Raw genomic sequence first — 16608 nt, forward strand, 5'->3', positions numbered from 1 at the left:
ATAAATATGAAACTAGCTGTAAAATAAAAATCAACTACATATAATGTGCAATCTAATGGAATAATCTCGATAGAGTCAAATACTTGTGATAAGGTGATGAAATTAGTATGACGGACCAATACTATAAGACCATGTATTTAATAAGTTTTATGAGGGATGAATTACTGATCCCATAAGCCCTGGGATTGATGTTACTTGATTGAAAGTAATCTGATTAGGAGGGGGGAGGGGCGGGAGTGTGCTGGGCATAGGTATATTATTGTGTAATTTGTTTAAAAAGGAGTACAAATTTTAATTAAAAGGTATTTTAAAAAAAAAATCATGTAATCATTTGTGTGATTAGTTTGGTAAAGGATTAGTGTACAAAGACAGATGTAACGCTTTTGACCTCTTTTTCTCTCTCTCTCTCTCTCTCTCTCTCACTCACACACCCCAAAGGTCAAACACTACGCTAAAACCTCCCAGGAAATCTTCACGTATAGACTTTGACATTCTAACTGTATGAATAATACAGTATGTGTGTGTATGTGTGTGTGTGTGTGTGTGTGTGTATGTGTGTGTGTGTGTGTGTGTGTGTGTGGTGGTATGTCACCTCGAGTCAGCAGTGTTCCTGAAAATAACTGCATGTCAACTGCCCATTATTCATACAAACAGGAAGCCAAGCTGGCAAGAGTGACACACGGGGACAACCTGAATGTGTGTACGTTTGAGAATTGTTCTTAGCCTTTATATGAGCACCATATTACTGCCATAAAAGTATTAATGAGGCAATTATCCTATTAGGGCAAGATGCATAGCGTTAGTCTCTCACGGTCTCTCTGAATGCCATTAAAGGTCACTAAAGCAGCTTATTAAATCTCCTAAGATGCACCGCTGTGAACTGCTGCTGCTAGGCTCCTCAGCCCTGCATTCATCCTCCTCCTGATCCATCTTTCATCTTCCAACATGAAATCATTCATTTCTCCTCAAACTGGTTCATTTTGCCCCCTTTTCACTCCGCCTCCTCAATGCTCCTTTTCCCTTCACTCCAGCCTAAATATACAGGAACATACAGGAAAAGAATTACAAAGATATGCGTCTTGGCGCAGGTGATTACAGTCCTGTCCATTTTCTATGCTTTATTTATGCTCATTCTCTCATTCAGCATGTCACAGGAAGAGGTCAGAGGAAGTATTAAACCCTGCGTAGCCAAAAATAGATGCTCTTTGGATCACTTTTCTACTGCTGCGACCAGATTCATTTCTGAAGAGGTGCACAACCGTGGTACACTTTGTCATAAGTTTAATAGACACCAGATAGGCAAGATGAGAGCGTTGCCGTTTGATGACTTGAAGGGAAGGGAAACAACTGCAGCGTGTCCTTCAGTCACACAGCGTCAACGCGCCTACAAAACAAAGGCATCAATCTTTCATAAAGGTCACACTCTCTCAGCTCTCGGTGAGAAAACACCAAGCGAGGAAACTAATTGTGCTTCTTAAAACTCCCTTGACAAAACAGAGTCAATTAGAGCAGGGATACAAAACAGGAATTATACTCATTAAAATAATAACTAGATTCTGTCTTTAGAAAAAGACTCAAATAAGCCTTGTGCACATCACCCAGCACGTCTATTAACTCGGTCTGTAATAACATACACACTTACTCAGGAAGGGAAATGATCAACAGAGAGAGAGTCAAGAGGAACGTTTGGAACGGTACGTTGTAAATATGTCACGTAGTATGAAGATCACTTCACACACCAATGAGCAGCCAGATCCTTCATACACACACATCTTCATTCATTTTTTAACTCTGGTTGAGATTTTAACTAAACGCTGTAGCGGTGGGATTTCAGTGCTTCTTTGTGGGCTGCCTGGGTTTGGAATGTTTACATGTAAACAACTCAGCCCCCCTCCTAAATGGATCACTCCATCTGTGAGGCCTGTAATTTTCTGCCAAGAGCAGACCACTATGACCACTTATGGGGGATGGAGCTTGGGGGCTAATGAGTATTTATAGTATTGACACAACAAAGGGGTGTGTGTGTGTGTGTGTGTGTGTGTGTGTGTGTGTGTGTGTGTGAGTGAGAGAGAGAGAGAGGGAGATAGAGATTTACTTTAAAGCTAATGATACACAGGACACACACAAACATAAATGCACAGCAAAGACCTGTATTACTGCTTCATGAGGCCACTTTTAACACATGACTTGACATTTTCATTACATAAATACCTGAATTAAATAAATTACTTAAGAAGTCCAGACTCTTAGAATGCAAACTGGAATTGTTCCCAACCCTACATGCAAATGTTAAACATCCTAGATTTGCATACTGCAACCTGATTGGCTCTTATATTTTATGATGCAAAAGAGGGCTTCAAAAATGAGTCCTAAAACCCAGAAATTAGGGGGTTTTTTTGCATGAATTTTTGCACTTCTGGTTCCATCGTCCCAAAGTTACTGGGATTTTTGAATGGGTTTTTGATTAAATGCCTGAAGTAAGGTCTGTTGTTAAGACAAGCTCTATTCTATGACATAAGATACAGTACATCAGTAATACCACACTGGTGATTTTGTTAAGCTCTTATGCGTCTTGAAAAAGACAGTTCCTAACAAGTGGCTAAATGAGCTTACAGAGGTTATCGGGGACATTAAACGTCATCACGACAAACTGGAAATCTCATCTACTATAACTTTGTTGTGTTTATACTTGCACTCTTCGAACTATTCCAACTTGTAGATTTATCAATTTATAGTGTTTTCCAATTGTAGCGCTATAAATTCTATCGGAAGCTTAGTGGCGGTGATGAAGTCATGTGACCGTGGTGGAGTTCGTTGAACCTACGCTTTTTACTTCTGGCGATTGTATTCTTCAAAAAAACATAAAAGTTGTGTTACTTTGGGAAGATGAACAAAATGTGTAAAAATCCTAAACGTTTGTGGGTCATAGAGCTTATTTTCTGCGATAATCCAAAAGCTCATGGAAAAATCCTACTGTTTTTTTTTTTTGTCGAGGAAACCAGAGGATGCTAATTCTAGCAGCACTCCATAACACCTTCAATACTATCCGAATTCTAATTAGATTTCCAGCTTATGTAATAATCATCTATAATTTGCTCGTTCAAAGTAACTCCACCAAATATGCCACATTGTATAATCACTGGATAAAGTGTTGGGTACTGATTGATGGCTCCGAGCGCCACTCGTTCCTCTGAATCCGTAATTGGGATCGCTTAGAAAGCAACCGTGCCTATAGGCAATGTCAGCACGGCTCGACAGCAGACCCAGCTAAACCGCAGCTGTTCTGTGCCTAGAGGGGTTCATTTCATAGAGGAAATGCCCAACTGTCCTCTGCCCATGTAGTCTGGGACTCAGGAAGAGAGGGCAAACGCTCCCTACAGACTCCTAATGGCTGCACCATCTGATCCTCGCTGCTTATGCACATTAATCATTTTGCCTGCGGTTCATTTAAACGCATTTAACTTTAATAACCTGCATCGAAGGGATGCCACAACATGTACAATTCACCCAATTACACATTCCACCTGCATACACTGCAGTTCTACAAAACAACCGACAAAACAAAATGGACACTGTACTATAGATCTCTAAATCATTCCTTACATCTTAAACTAAGTAAAGGAGTGAAAAATCATTATAGGTCTCAATTATTGCAGCAAAGAATTTGAAGCTCAAGTGGTCCATCTGCTAGCTCCATCTGCTGATTAAGAGAGATGTCAGTGTGTTTCCTTCTGACTGCTGAGCCAAAGTGTAACATTAACCCATCTATCTGCTTACTGAATCCTACTGTTTACAGCCCTGTATACACTTCTAACAGGCTCTGAAAGCTCTTCATGTCCCTGTCAGCTTGTAACTGATGTGAAGTCCGACAGCGTGAGCTACCAACTGTAACGCTTCATAACTGACGACTAAATAACTAACCTTTGTCTGATTCTAATCCGATCAGAGCTTCCTATAAACTACTGCAGGCATCGGATCAGCAATTCAAATTATTTTTCAACAAGCCTCTAAAAGATGGTCCAGCCAAATCAATGTGCTTCAAAAAAAAAAAGATAGAGTCAGTGAACTTGGCAGGTAGCTACTTGTTTTGAAACTAAAACAGATACAGTCGCTCTATTTGGCGTTCATGTCCATGAAACACATGCACACACGCTTAGTGGGCTTAGTGGGAAACTAAACAACAGAGTGGGAATGGTAACTAAGCTGGCATGAAAAGTAGACACCCCTCATTGCTCAGATTGTTTGGATGTTGGAAATCCATACGACACTTTTTCCCGCCGATCTAAAATGCCACTAGTGCCACAGAAACCGGATTTTTGCCTCGGAGCAGATTTCACTGACAGCTGCTGCAACCTGAGGAGAATATTTACATTTACGGCATTTGGCAGACGCCCGTATACAGACCGAATTACATTAATCTCATTTATACAACCGAGCAGTTGAGGGTTAAGGGCTTTGCTCAAGGGCCGAGCGGCGGCACCTTTGCAATGATGGGATATGAACTCAGGACCTTCCGATCACTAGTCCAATGGCTTAACCACTGAGAACTCAGAAACCGTTAACCTCCCCTTTAATACAGTCTCTGCCAGAAGCTCAGACCTGTTCATAGAGTCCCCACTGAGGATTGAGTAATTTAGTAAACAAGGGTCAAAATACCTGCAGTATGAGGATGAAGTAGTCGACAGCTTTGCCACGCTGATAGACATAATGATGAGGTGAGCGTTTGTCATTCTCGTTGAATTTGATCTCCTCAATAACATCAGGGTGCCTTAAGATCCTCAACAGGACCTTCTCAGAGATCTGAGATTGGCTGAATAAATTCACTTCTGGAAAGACATGGTGGAAGAGACAAAGAAAGAGTGTTAGGGTGGGGGGGAAGGTCAATTAACCTTAGCTGAAATCTAATATAACAGAACCCATTTCAATTCAGTAGTGTAGCTACACTAAAGCATTTTGCTCAAGTGCACAGCAGGGATTTCCCCCCATCACAAACTTCTGGTCCACTAGCACAGAATCTTAACCAGCTTCCCCAGAGAATCTTAACCGGCTTCCCCACAGAGAGAGATATTTTATTTATATATTATATATATATATATATATATATATATATATATATATATATATATATATATATAAAATATATATTTTATATATATATATATATATATATATATATATATATATATATATATATATATATATATATATATATATATATATATATATATATATATTTTACACACACATACACATACACACACACACACACATACACACACATGCTTAATGTCATGTGCTGTTCATTCATTTATATGATGAATCTTATTTATTTATTTATTTATTTTTAAATACCTGCTCCTCACTAAATCAGAATGGTGACCTCACACTCCTCACCCACCTACTAACCACAGAAACGGTCTCTTGCCCACGCTGACTCCCACCTGCCTGCGCTCATCCACTTTTCTCAGCACCATGACTCCATCTAATAGGGGGATTGTTACCACCAGCAACCCACTAACCATCTGAACCTCAGCAGGATGTCGCTGCATGGGAGGATCTCATAAGGGATGACCACAAATACCACAGCGCTGCTGAGTTCAGGCGCCTCCTGGAAACTATTTTCTGAGTCGCCGTGGCCGTAATAACAAGCTCAGGGTGTTTATTTGTGCTTGAGGTCAGGTATTAGGTCTGTAATTTTAGCCTTTGCAACAGTGACATTGCAGAAACTTACAACATGCAAATGAGTGAATAAATTATGGTGTTGCTGTAATACCAGCAAAAAATAAATAAAAAATCTTGGTCAAATAGATACCGATCTTTAACTGTTATCACAAACCCGCTGTGTTTGTGGTTTTAAAAATATACTGAAACACAATGCAATTTGTAGTTAAATCTAAGCAATATTATTGTCCATGTTAAACTATACCATTTCCCCACACCATTATTCGAATTAGAAATAAGGAAGAAAAAAATATATACAACCCATTTTTGTCCATTTGTTTGCCTGCAATTATCAGATGCATGTTAAGTGGTTACCTGTGGCAAGGAATCGGTGGGCAGCCAATAGCAGTTGAGGAGAGATTTTAACTTGAGATTCACTCTCGTGCTTGAAGGCAGAGAAGTCTCGCTTGTTTTTATTAGGCGCCACCTTTTTTCTGTTCCGATTGTCAGCTAGAATGACATACAAAAACACTTCTGTAAGCGATTACCACAAATTTCCTTTTATACATGGAGTAAACGTCAGGAAAATGCAAATGCGAAGGCATGTTCATCATGACTAATCAAAAAAAAAAAGGTGTTGTCGAAGGTGTTGCAAGTCATCATACAAGCAGAACAGACTGTGTGTCTGTGTGCATAATATAACAGATTTCATTTTCATCTCAATATGGTTACTTACTGTAAAGGTCAGACTCATCCAGAATCTCTGATTTGATGATCTCTTCAATAACGTCCTCCAAAGTCACTAATCCCAATACCTCGTAAAACGGATCACCTTCTCCTTCATTATTCACCTTCTGGACGATGGCCAAGTGGGACTTACCTGGGGAAATTATAATAATAATAAAAAAAAATTACACAAATTGAGCAAATTAAGAAACTTATTCAGTCTACTCAGAGTCTGGTGAAAGTCCCAGGTGTTATGCAGGTTAAACTTAAAGTATGGGATTGCAATGTTCATAGCCCTCTACTCTCTGTGAGATAAATTGCAATCGCAAGCCTTCCTATTCCCCACAAACAACCGCACTGCCTCAGCTGAAACTACATGCCCTTCATGGGTCGCCTTTAAAAATAAAATAAAAAAGACACAGGGCTAAGCAGCTCTACTACAACTGGAGACAATTTATGGGCCTGAAAATGTAAACTGAAGACTAAAATAAAAGCCTGGTCCCACTGCACACACAGACGCCGACCAACGGCAACGGACACGTTTGTCTACTTATCTAGTGATGTGTGGTGGGCACTTTGAAGCCAAAAGGTGCCGATATTGAAAAAACAGAAAAAGGATTATGTTAAAATACAAAAATAAATAAATAAATAAATAAAAATAACTAAATCAACAACAATCCACATAAGGGTGCTCATTTTCTGTTACCTAATCATAAAGTGTACTACATAAGTTCTATAAGACAGTGATGTTATTAGAAGTATATGTAGTAAATAGTAAATACATAGTTTGGGATTTGGCCTAACAAGAGAAGATGGCAGATTTTCTTTCGGTCACAGATATGAATTGCTAAATCAAGCTAAATATCAGCAACATGAAAATATTATTGTGGGAAAGAAATAAAAATGAATCAGCAATGGCTCATGCATTTACTACAGTATCATGACACAAAAAAGTGCTGTAATTAATTAACTAATAGTTTACTAGCTAATCACCTGTTTTTAAATTGATTGGTTGGTTCATACCTATAATGGTATTCTTACATATTACACTTTTTTTTTTTTTAAATAAAAAATATAACAGGAAATTTGTAAAGTTCTCTTTAACCATCACGTTTATTGTTCATCACTACACCAAGTTTAAGCGTAAGACGTGCCATTAACCCAGCAAGTTCGACACAAGGATATTTATATCTGCTTAAATATTCAGTATTCTGCAACCCTCCCAGTCGAAACCCATCAAGACACCATTACAGAAGTACGAAGAGTACTGATGTTGCTCCAGTAGGCTACAATAGCAGGTATTAAAGCAGCATGTGGTCTGCTGGTAACAATTATCAACAAGCATCTCAAATTTCCTGTTTTTCCATCTTTTCACACGCTCATTAAATCATGTTATTAAAGTCATTATTCAGGCTGCTTTGATCACTTTAATAAACCGTGAGCACCTGACAAAGCAGCCCCCAGAAATGCTAAATCAAACTGAATATGCATGCATTCAGCTTATTAGGAATAAATGAGTCCTGGTGTAACGTGATATACGCACAGAGACCTCAGACGCTCCAAACACACCATCGGAGAGGAAGAGAGTTTAGACAGGATCAGGCTTCAGCCACATCTGTGTTGACTGAGCTCACAAAAAAAAAAACAAAAAAAAAACAGATTCTTCACAAGACTAGACAAGGCTGGTTTGCCAGTATCAAAATAGCATACTTATTTACTACTGCTGAGGATTTGACTATCCATAAGTGTCAAAGGGTTCATAGTGAGAAATATCAAGCAGGTTAGGACAGTAAAAAAAGATTGGGATGATGGATTATAGACTATATTAACGGATGAACTGGAATGGAAATGTCAGAGCTTATAGGAGATTACCAAGAGAACCAACATAGCTATCAATGATGGCACCCATTACTGTGGTCCTACTAATAAACAGTGGAATAAACTGACACTCAACATAAAAATCCCACTAGCCATGTCCATCTCTGGGACAGGCACTCACATAACAAATATGCAAGAGAAGGAAGGAAGGAAAGCAGCAGAAATGAACAGTTCTAAACAGATATGAATCCATACACAAACGGTGCATTATTCATTTTTTTCTAGTAAGCTAGGCAGAAATGACCACAGGGCAAAGTAAAAAAACATTCATGCAAAGTAAGAGATTTTGACATGCATGCACAAGAGAGCAGTGAGATACAAATTAGGACAAACAAACAAATACAGTGGTGCTTGAAAGTTTGTGAACCCTTTAGAATTTTCTATAAATCTGCATAAATGACCTAAAACCTCATCAGGTTCTCAAAATCCTCATCAAGTCCTAAACATAGATGAAGAGAACCCAATTAAACAAAATCAGACAAAAAATACTATACTTGCTGCACAGCATCTCAAATGTTGTTTTTGCTGAAGTCTGGCAAATATCAGGCATCCACCTCACATCGCAACATAACATGAGGTTTGTGATTGCATTTCGTCTGCGCATTCTGAATCACAAGGCATTTGTGCCTGATATTTGGGAAGGGAATCGTGTGAGACAGTTCTGGAAGGTAAATATACCAAATCATATCGATGACAGATTCTGAATGACAAGAACAACATTTGAGATTCTGTGCAGCGAGACTGGACCGCTGGTTAGTCCAGTTATGTCGACCCACTGCGTCCCAGGTCCGACAGAAAAAAGCATCACCATTGCGCTGTATAAGCTGGCCACATGCGCTGAATATCCAATCACAATCAGCCAATTATCCAATCACATGATTTGTTGAGGCAAATTCACGACACTTTTGATGCGCATGGAGGATTTTATTTGATAAATGTGTTTCCATCGTAGTTTACGCACTTGTCTTCTTATCGAAAAAAATTGGAATTGAATTTCAATTTGAGCACATGACTTTTAGTCGCATCTGGTGTTCCCAACCAGCGGGGTTTTTTTTATGTAATATCCCAAAACCCACATAAAAATGTGGATCTGTGTGAGTGTGTGTGTGTGCGTGCGCAAGCCAGTGGTTACCAAACGGACAGGCAATGCAGATGTAGCCAGAATGTGGAGAATTATTTCAATGGCACATTTTATGACTGACGTTTAAATGTTCACTTTAACCTTCTACAAAGCACTTTACACTGTTTCTCGTTCACCCATTCACACACACACACACACACACACACACACACACACAAAGGTACTGGTCTGCCATCAGGAGCAACTTAGGGTTCAGTGCCTTGCCCAAGGACACTTCGGCATGTGGAGGGATCGGGGATTGAACTGGCAACCCAGCAATTAGTGAACAACCACATTTTATAATAATAATAAAGTCAAAACTCTGGAGTAATAGAACTATGAGAATTACGTTGTAAAAAAAATCCAAAATAAATCTAAATAATTTCATATTTTAGCATCTTCAAAGTAGACACGCTTTTTGTCTAGAATTTCCAGAAATGTATTCTTGGCATTTTCTCACCCGATTTCTTGAGGAATTTCCTGAGATGCTTTTTAAACAGTATCAAAGGAGTTCACACCGACTCTTATTGGCTGCTTTTCGGAAGATCTCACTCCAAATCATCCGTTTAAAAAGATAAATAAAATGTTTGTTTTCTAATGAAAGAACTGAATATGTCCGCACGATTATATTTTTGTCTACGACACCGATTTCAAACATTTAATCGCACACCTTCAGACCAAAAGCTTTTTAACATCAGGAGAAACATTTCAGTCGAGTGACCACAAACTTTTGACCGGTAGCGTATCTAAAAACTTAAACAAAGTGATTCAGTTGATCAGCCTTCACTGCACTTTTGCAACGACTGGCTCATGCTTTTACAAGCTTGCAGGATAATGTTTACTGTGATGATTCAACATTTTGGCTATTCTAGGTTTCTTAGTCACTCGCAACTTTATAAAAACATGGAAATTTTAAACCGACATCTTGCATTCGTGTTGGAGGATCTGCGTTAGGATTGAGCAGATCACAGGCAAATGTTATTGCGTCATGAACAACACAGGAACCTTTACCTGTGTTACCAGGTTTGCTGAACTTTTTTAGTTCCTGTTGCAGATTAGGTACTTCTCTAAAGACAGGGAACTCTTGGAATTTGCTGTATTAAACATCGCTGATTAGAAGAGTTAGGAAAGTTCCAGAACCACCAATTGAGTGTGAAAGTGAATTTCTTGATCACTGCTGACTTTAAACAAAAGAAATGTGCATATTTTACAATAAACAAAGAAAAAAAAAAAACAAAGTTGGGGGTTGTCCATAGATGTGAGTCAAGGACAGTGACGTTAGCTCATTCAGGGGCCAGAGCTTATTCATCCCACGCTGTATAAACACATCTTTGTGCTGGTCTATCTATTTTTTTTAAAACCTTTATTTAGCCAGGGTAGTCAGAGGGCTGGCAGTGGTTGAAGGTTTACCAGTTGGCTAAAGGCTTTCAGTTTTCCAAGTTTATTTTGTTTTCCTGAATGTGGTGCATAGAAGTATACCAGAAAAATACTTCAGCATCAAGTGTTGAGTAAACATGAGTCTAGCTTTGGTCGAAGTTAAACTCGTGTTTACTCAACACTTGATGCTGAAGTATTTTTCTGGTATACTTCTATGCATCTTATTGTTCAGACCAATCTTTCCAAAATCATACCTGAATTGAAATTCATTCATTCAGTTCAAACTGGGACGTCACTGAGCCTGAAGCGTCAGTCAAGTGTATTAACCTAACAAAAGAAGATCAGTGTGTGCAAAGCAGTGTTTATCAAAGTGGCGCTGGTTAGAGAGCTTCAACGTGCTTTTAACATTTAACTTGTTTTCAGAGCTCCACTGATTAACATTTAAACACATGCAGAGTGAAATCAAAGCTGCGAGAGAGACACCACAACCTGTGCTAAAGAAAAGCCGACGACTTTCAGCCATGAAACTGCCCGAGCTCTGTCGCTTTGGATAGAAGCTAAATGAATAAATGTAAATCTAGAAACAAACATCTCTATGTAGCTTCTACCGGCAAAGAAATAACACAAAGCCCTCACCAGTAATAACGGCAGGTAGATCAGCGGCTAGTGACACAGACATCATCTGAATATGTGGGTGGGAGAATAGGAAAAAAAAAAAACCCACAAGGGCCAGGCCAGTGTAGGGTTGGGAGTGTTTCCAATTTGCGAATTCATAAAATTTGAGCTGCTTTGAGTTTTGGGTGACTAAAACGTTTCTTAATAGTGTCTGCGGTGAAGAGGGCTTACACTAGAGTTGTAGCAATAGACCTACTTAATGCCACGTTACAAAAGATGAAGTAACGTCATGACTGCATTGCTGTGGGCTCATGCAGATTATCAGCCACTGTATAACTCATTCCAAAGCCATTACTTCATCTACACACACTCACTCTTTTGTAAAATCGGATGATTCAGCCATTTAGGAACAACTGACGTGAGGACATGGCATACACGTGCGCACACACACATTTCAAGCACGTACTCACTGACTCAGTGAACCCTGTGGGGCAATGCTGGACTTTCTATCTACATCCTTCCTTGCAGCAGAGCAGGACAGCTTCCCTCGTACCAGAGAATGCATATTTCCCTTCTACCAGAGCATGCACACTTTCTCTGCACTAGAACATGCACACTTTCCCCATGCTGAAGCATGCACAATTTTCCCATACTAAAGAATGGCCACATCTTCAGAACTGGTACCGGCATGCAAACTTGACCTATACAAGAGTATGTACACTTTTTCCTGTATGACAGCATGCACACTTCTCATGTACTGGAATGAGAAGTAAACATGTTCTGAAGGGGAGAAGAGTGCATACTCCAGGGTAGAAAAAGCTAATGCCGTTACAGGAGAAGAGTGCATGCTCTGGTACAAGGAGAAGTGTGCATGCTCTGGTAATCTGTAGTCTGAATACTTTAATAAGTGTGCATGCTTAAGAGTAGAAGAGTGTGCATGTCGTAGTTTGGAAGAGCGTGCACGCCGTAGAACGGAAAATCGAGCATGCTCTACGACAGGGGAAGTGAATAAAAGCTCTTTTACACACTTCCCCTGCAACAGAGCTTGCACACTTCCCCTGCACCAGCGCTCGATAAATCCACTGTTCATAATGAACCCAAAAAGTCTTTATATATCAGGAGAAACCCAACCACGCTAAATCACTGCATGTTCAGTGCTTCCGTCTGAATTAAATCACATACTAAAATCTAACTTCTCACACATACACACACAAAAAACTACAGTAAGCTCAAACATCACATAAATGAATATTTTCAATGGCAGGCTGCTTTTATGAAGTGTACAGAACATGTCTTCTACATGTACAAGCTGTATAAGAGAAACGAGGAATCACAGACACCTCTTTCAGCACTTTGGCACGTACGCATACAGTTGGTTATTTATCAGGATTAGATGGGTTATCTCACTGAAGCAGATCAAACAAACAAAAATATGCAGCACAAAACTGCACTGTTACAATATAGTTAATGTTTTATAAAAGCCTGTTCACATTCGCTAAAAAGCAGTGAAAAGGTCAACTGGCTGAACCTGTTAGCTGAGGTGTAAAAAATGACTGTATTTTAGAGTCAGTAAATGAAAGAAGCAATTTCTTAAAAAGGCACAACACACACTTTTGTATCCATTTAAACAATGTGTGGGGGGGAAAACAATCAATTTTTTAAGATGAGTCACGATTCGCATAATCAGAAGCTGACGCATAGTAGAGAAAATAAGAAGAAGAAAAAAAAAAAAGTCAAGAGGACCAAACATTTCTGATGAAAAATGAATGTTATGGAAACAGACTAAGCCTAGTGATTTTCATAACGAATGAAAAATCTGACTGTTTTGAAAGCAGCACATGGTCGTGCTGCAAAAAGCAGAACACAGGATGGAGAAATGAAAAATCGAAACGATTCCAATCCAAACAGAATGGTTTGAAAATAAATAAATAAATAAATAAAATTAAATTTAAAAAAGTTTGAGAAACTCACCAGGCTACTCATATTACTTTCCAGTGATCTTTAAATGATGTTCCATTGAAAGGTCACGTATTATAATTTAATATCGGAACACGTGGCTGCATTTCGACCGTATAAAAAACCTCCATAATTCAACGTAATATAAAAACGCTGATTTTTTTTTTAACACAGAAAAGGAATGTCTTAACAAGTCATGTGACTAGCCATGCAGAGAAATTTTAACAAATATAATGTACGTTATGGGCCACCTCACAGCTCCCTGTGAGCTCAGGTTACTCGATGTGTCGAGTTTCTCATGATCTCCCCATGTCTGTCTGGGTTTCCACCGGGTTCTCCGGTGTCATCCTTCCTCCCAAAGACACGCCGATACGGTGTGAATGCGTGTGTGGATGGTGACCTGGAATAGACTCCTGCCTCAACTGCCTAGGGTTCTCGATCTAGGCTTCGGAGTCACCGTGACCATGACCACTTATTGAACGAGTAAGATCTTTTTTTGAGGACTTATGAGCACCCATTCATAATAACAGCATGAATGCATTAATGAATCACTGTCCATCTTTATGAACAACACACTCAACAATACTCCATAATGAAACTTGTATGGTATTATAGCTGTAGGCCACAGTTATGTACAATAACTTACATCTAGCATGTGTGTACATTTTATACACATACTTTCTACAGATACTACAGCTTTTTTTTTGTCATTCAGGTGCAAGCAATGTGTTCGGTAACAATGTGCAATAACAATTTGCGACTTACTATGACCACAAGGCAATGTGCAATAGCGATTTGTGCAATACCATGACTTGTGAGACTTGTGTGTGGAAGAATACTCACTTCTCTAGACTTCACACAGAACGGTGCGAAAAATCAAAAACATCCAGTGAGTGGCAGATCTGTGAGTGGAAATACCTTGCTGTTGAGAGAGGACAGAAATGAATGGCCAGAGTAGCTCAAGCTGAAAGGATTTCAACTTGCATTCCTCTATGAAATAATTGGAACAGCAAGGCCAATTCAGATTTTTTTCCCCTGTAGACTGAAGACATTTGGGTTTGAGCTCAAAAGATGAATATGAGAAGAAAGTTTAGAATTTCTGCTTTTATTTCTTGGTATTTATATGTAGACGTGTTAAACCAGATAGAACGTAGCACATTTTGTAAGCTGTCCACCCCATTTGTAGGTGAGCATAAATATTTGGACCTGTGACTGACAGGTGTTTCTTGTTATCCAGGTGTGTCCGGTTAGACTGATTGTTTAAATAATAGATAGCTCTGAACAATTACTCTTGGTTTTAGCCTTCGGTTTTACCTGTAAAGACTGCATTTGCTGCTAAAAAGGAAAAACCAACGTGAAGATCAGAGAGCTGTTTGAGAGAAAAGCAAACCATTTTGAAGCTGAGAAAAGAGGGAAAAATCCTTCAGAGGCATTGCACAAACATTGGGCATAGCCAATATAACAATTTGGAATGTCCTGAAAAAGAATGAAACCACTGGTGCACTGAGCAACAGATACCGAATGGGTCGGCCAAGGAAAACCGCAGCAGCTGATGACAGAAAGATTGTGAGAGCTGTGAAGAAAAACCCAAAAACAACAGTCAGTGAGTACACCAACAAACTCCACAGGGTAGGGGAAAAGGTATCACAAACCACTGTTCGAAGATGACTCCGAGAACAGAAATAGAGAGACCATACCACTAGATGCAAACCTCTCATCAGCAGTAAGAATCGAAAAAACCAGATTGGAATTCGCAAAGAAATTCAGAGATGAGCTACAAAAGTTCTGGAACGGAGATGAACCTCTACCAAAGTGACAGAAAGGCCAAAGTGTGGAGAAAGAAAGGATCTGCTTATGATCCAAAACCCGCAAGCTCATCTGTGAAACATGGTGGAGGTAGTGTCATGGCCTGGGCTTGCATGGCTGCTTCTGGAATCCTTTTTTAAGCCTGGTGAGCAATCGAAACAAAGCCAAGGGTGGTACTTTTAAGTGTGAACTTTGTCAGACGATATTAAAATATAACTAAAATACAAGGCCTTACAAGGCACGAGGTAGGATCAAGAACAGCTTTAATGTTATACCCTAAGTAGGATTTTACACTGATCACGGTTTGGGCAAGAAATGGAAATGTGAGGTACATATCAACAACAAGAAACTATTACTGTGGGAAATAAATAAAGATGGACCTAATAAATAAGTAAATGAACTAGTAATTCTACAATACTGCCTCCATGGGATAATTCTGCAATGACCGAGTTTAACCAATCAATGAGCTGCATTATTTCAAGCTCCATCAACTTTACAAGCAAGGACAAAGTGTTGGATTATGGATTTGTTACTGTATCATGCTGTATCTGCTACATAAATGCTAGAACAGAAAAATACATTATTTTGTTGCTCTATTATTGTGTTAAACTACTGCTTAAATTCTTATATAAATAAAGTGCTAATTATAGAGAAGCCTGAATTTTTTCATGAAAAATATTCAATTCCTGGAGATATTAACACAATCATTGTGCTATTTTTGTTTGTGTACATTGGTTCATCCAGCCCTGATGTATGCATTTGACACAGTTCAAGGATTAGCAGCACGCCACAAATCACATGCGTGTCTCCTGACAGCATGCTGACAAATGACGCTGTCTCTCTGTGTGTGTGTGTGTGTGTGTGTGTGTGTGTACGGATGCGATTCGAGATCCATCGGCAAAAGAGCTGAGAGGACAGGCAGAGGTCATGTCCACATTTTTCCAGCTCTTATTTGTTAGACAGCTGTCAATCTTTCCATCTCTTTCTCTCTCCTCTTACACAGTTTGTACACGATCAAGCTCACGCTCAATGCACAGTAAGCACGGGAAAGCAGAAAAAGTAAGCACGTGATTGAGAAAACACTGCTATCAGACAGACACCCAAGCCCACACACACACACACACACACACACACACACACAAAGACAGAGAGAGAGAGAGAGAGAGAGAGAGAGAGAGACACTGATCCTATTACAAACTGAGAGGCTTATGACATGACGGGCCTAAACATGGAGCAAAAGGAATCCACTTAGCAGAGTTGAAACAACAAATGTCTGTACTGGATCATGGCTGTTGGCCAACTTTGAGGGAGTTATGATGAAATTAAGATTCAACTCTGTCTGCTCAGATGATAAATGGACAGTGGGATGAGATGAGGAGAAAAGAAGAGAAAGCTCAAAAATGTACTAACGAATCGGTTTGTAATAGTAAGCTGATAAGGTGCAGACAGGAAACTCTGGTATTGTAAAC

At 39.3% G+C, this 16608-nt stretch overlaps 1 protein-coding gene across 2 annotated transcripts in view; it reads right to left on the reverse strand.

The window, feature by feature from the left end:
• LOC108255520 (metal transporter CNNM4) overlaps positions 1-16608 on the reverse strand; it is a 36338-nt gene that overhangs the window by 14441 nt on the left and 5289 nt on the right. For both annotated transcript variants that reach the window (XM_047149731.2, XM_017451521.3), the window contains exons 2-4: positions 6398-6541; positions 6037-6171; positions 4657-4826 (exon numbers count right to left, since the gene is read on the reverse strand). In XM_047149731.2, the coding sequence (XP_047005687.2) occupies positions 4657-4826; positions 6037-6171; positions 6398-6541 (449 nt within the window). The remainder of the gene's footprint in view (positions 1-4656; positions 4827-6036; positions 6172-6397; positions 6542-16608) is intronic.

The sequence above is a fragment of the Ictalurus punctatus genome, chromosome 22 (genome assembly GCF_001660625.3).
Source record: "Ictalurus punctatus breed USDA103 chromosome 22, Coco_2.0, whole genome shotgun sequence".
NCBI lineage: Eukaryota > Metazoa > Chordata > Actinopteri > Siluriformes > Ictaluridae > Ictalurus > Ictalurus punctatus.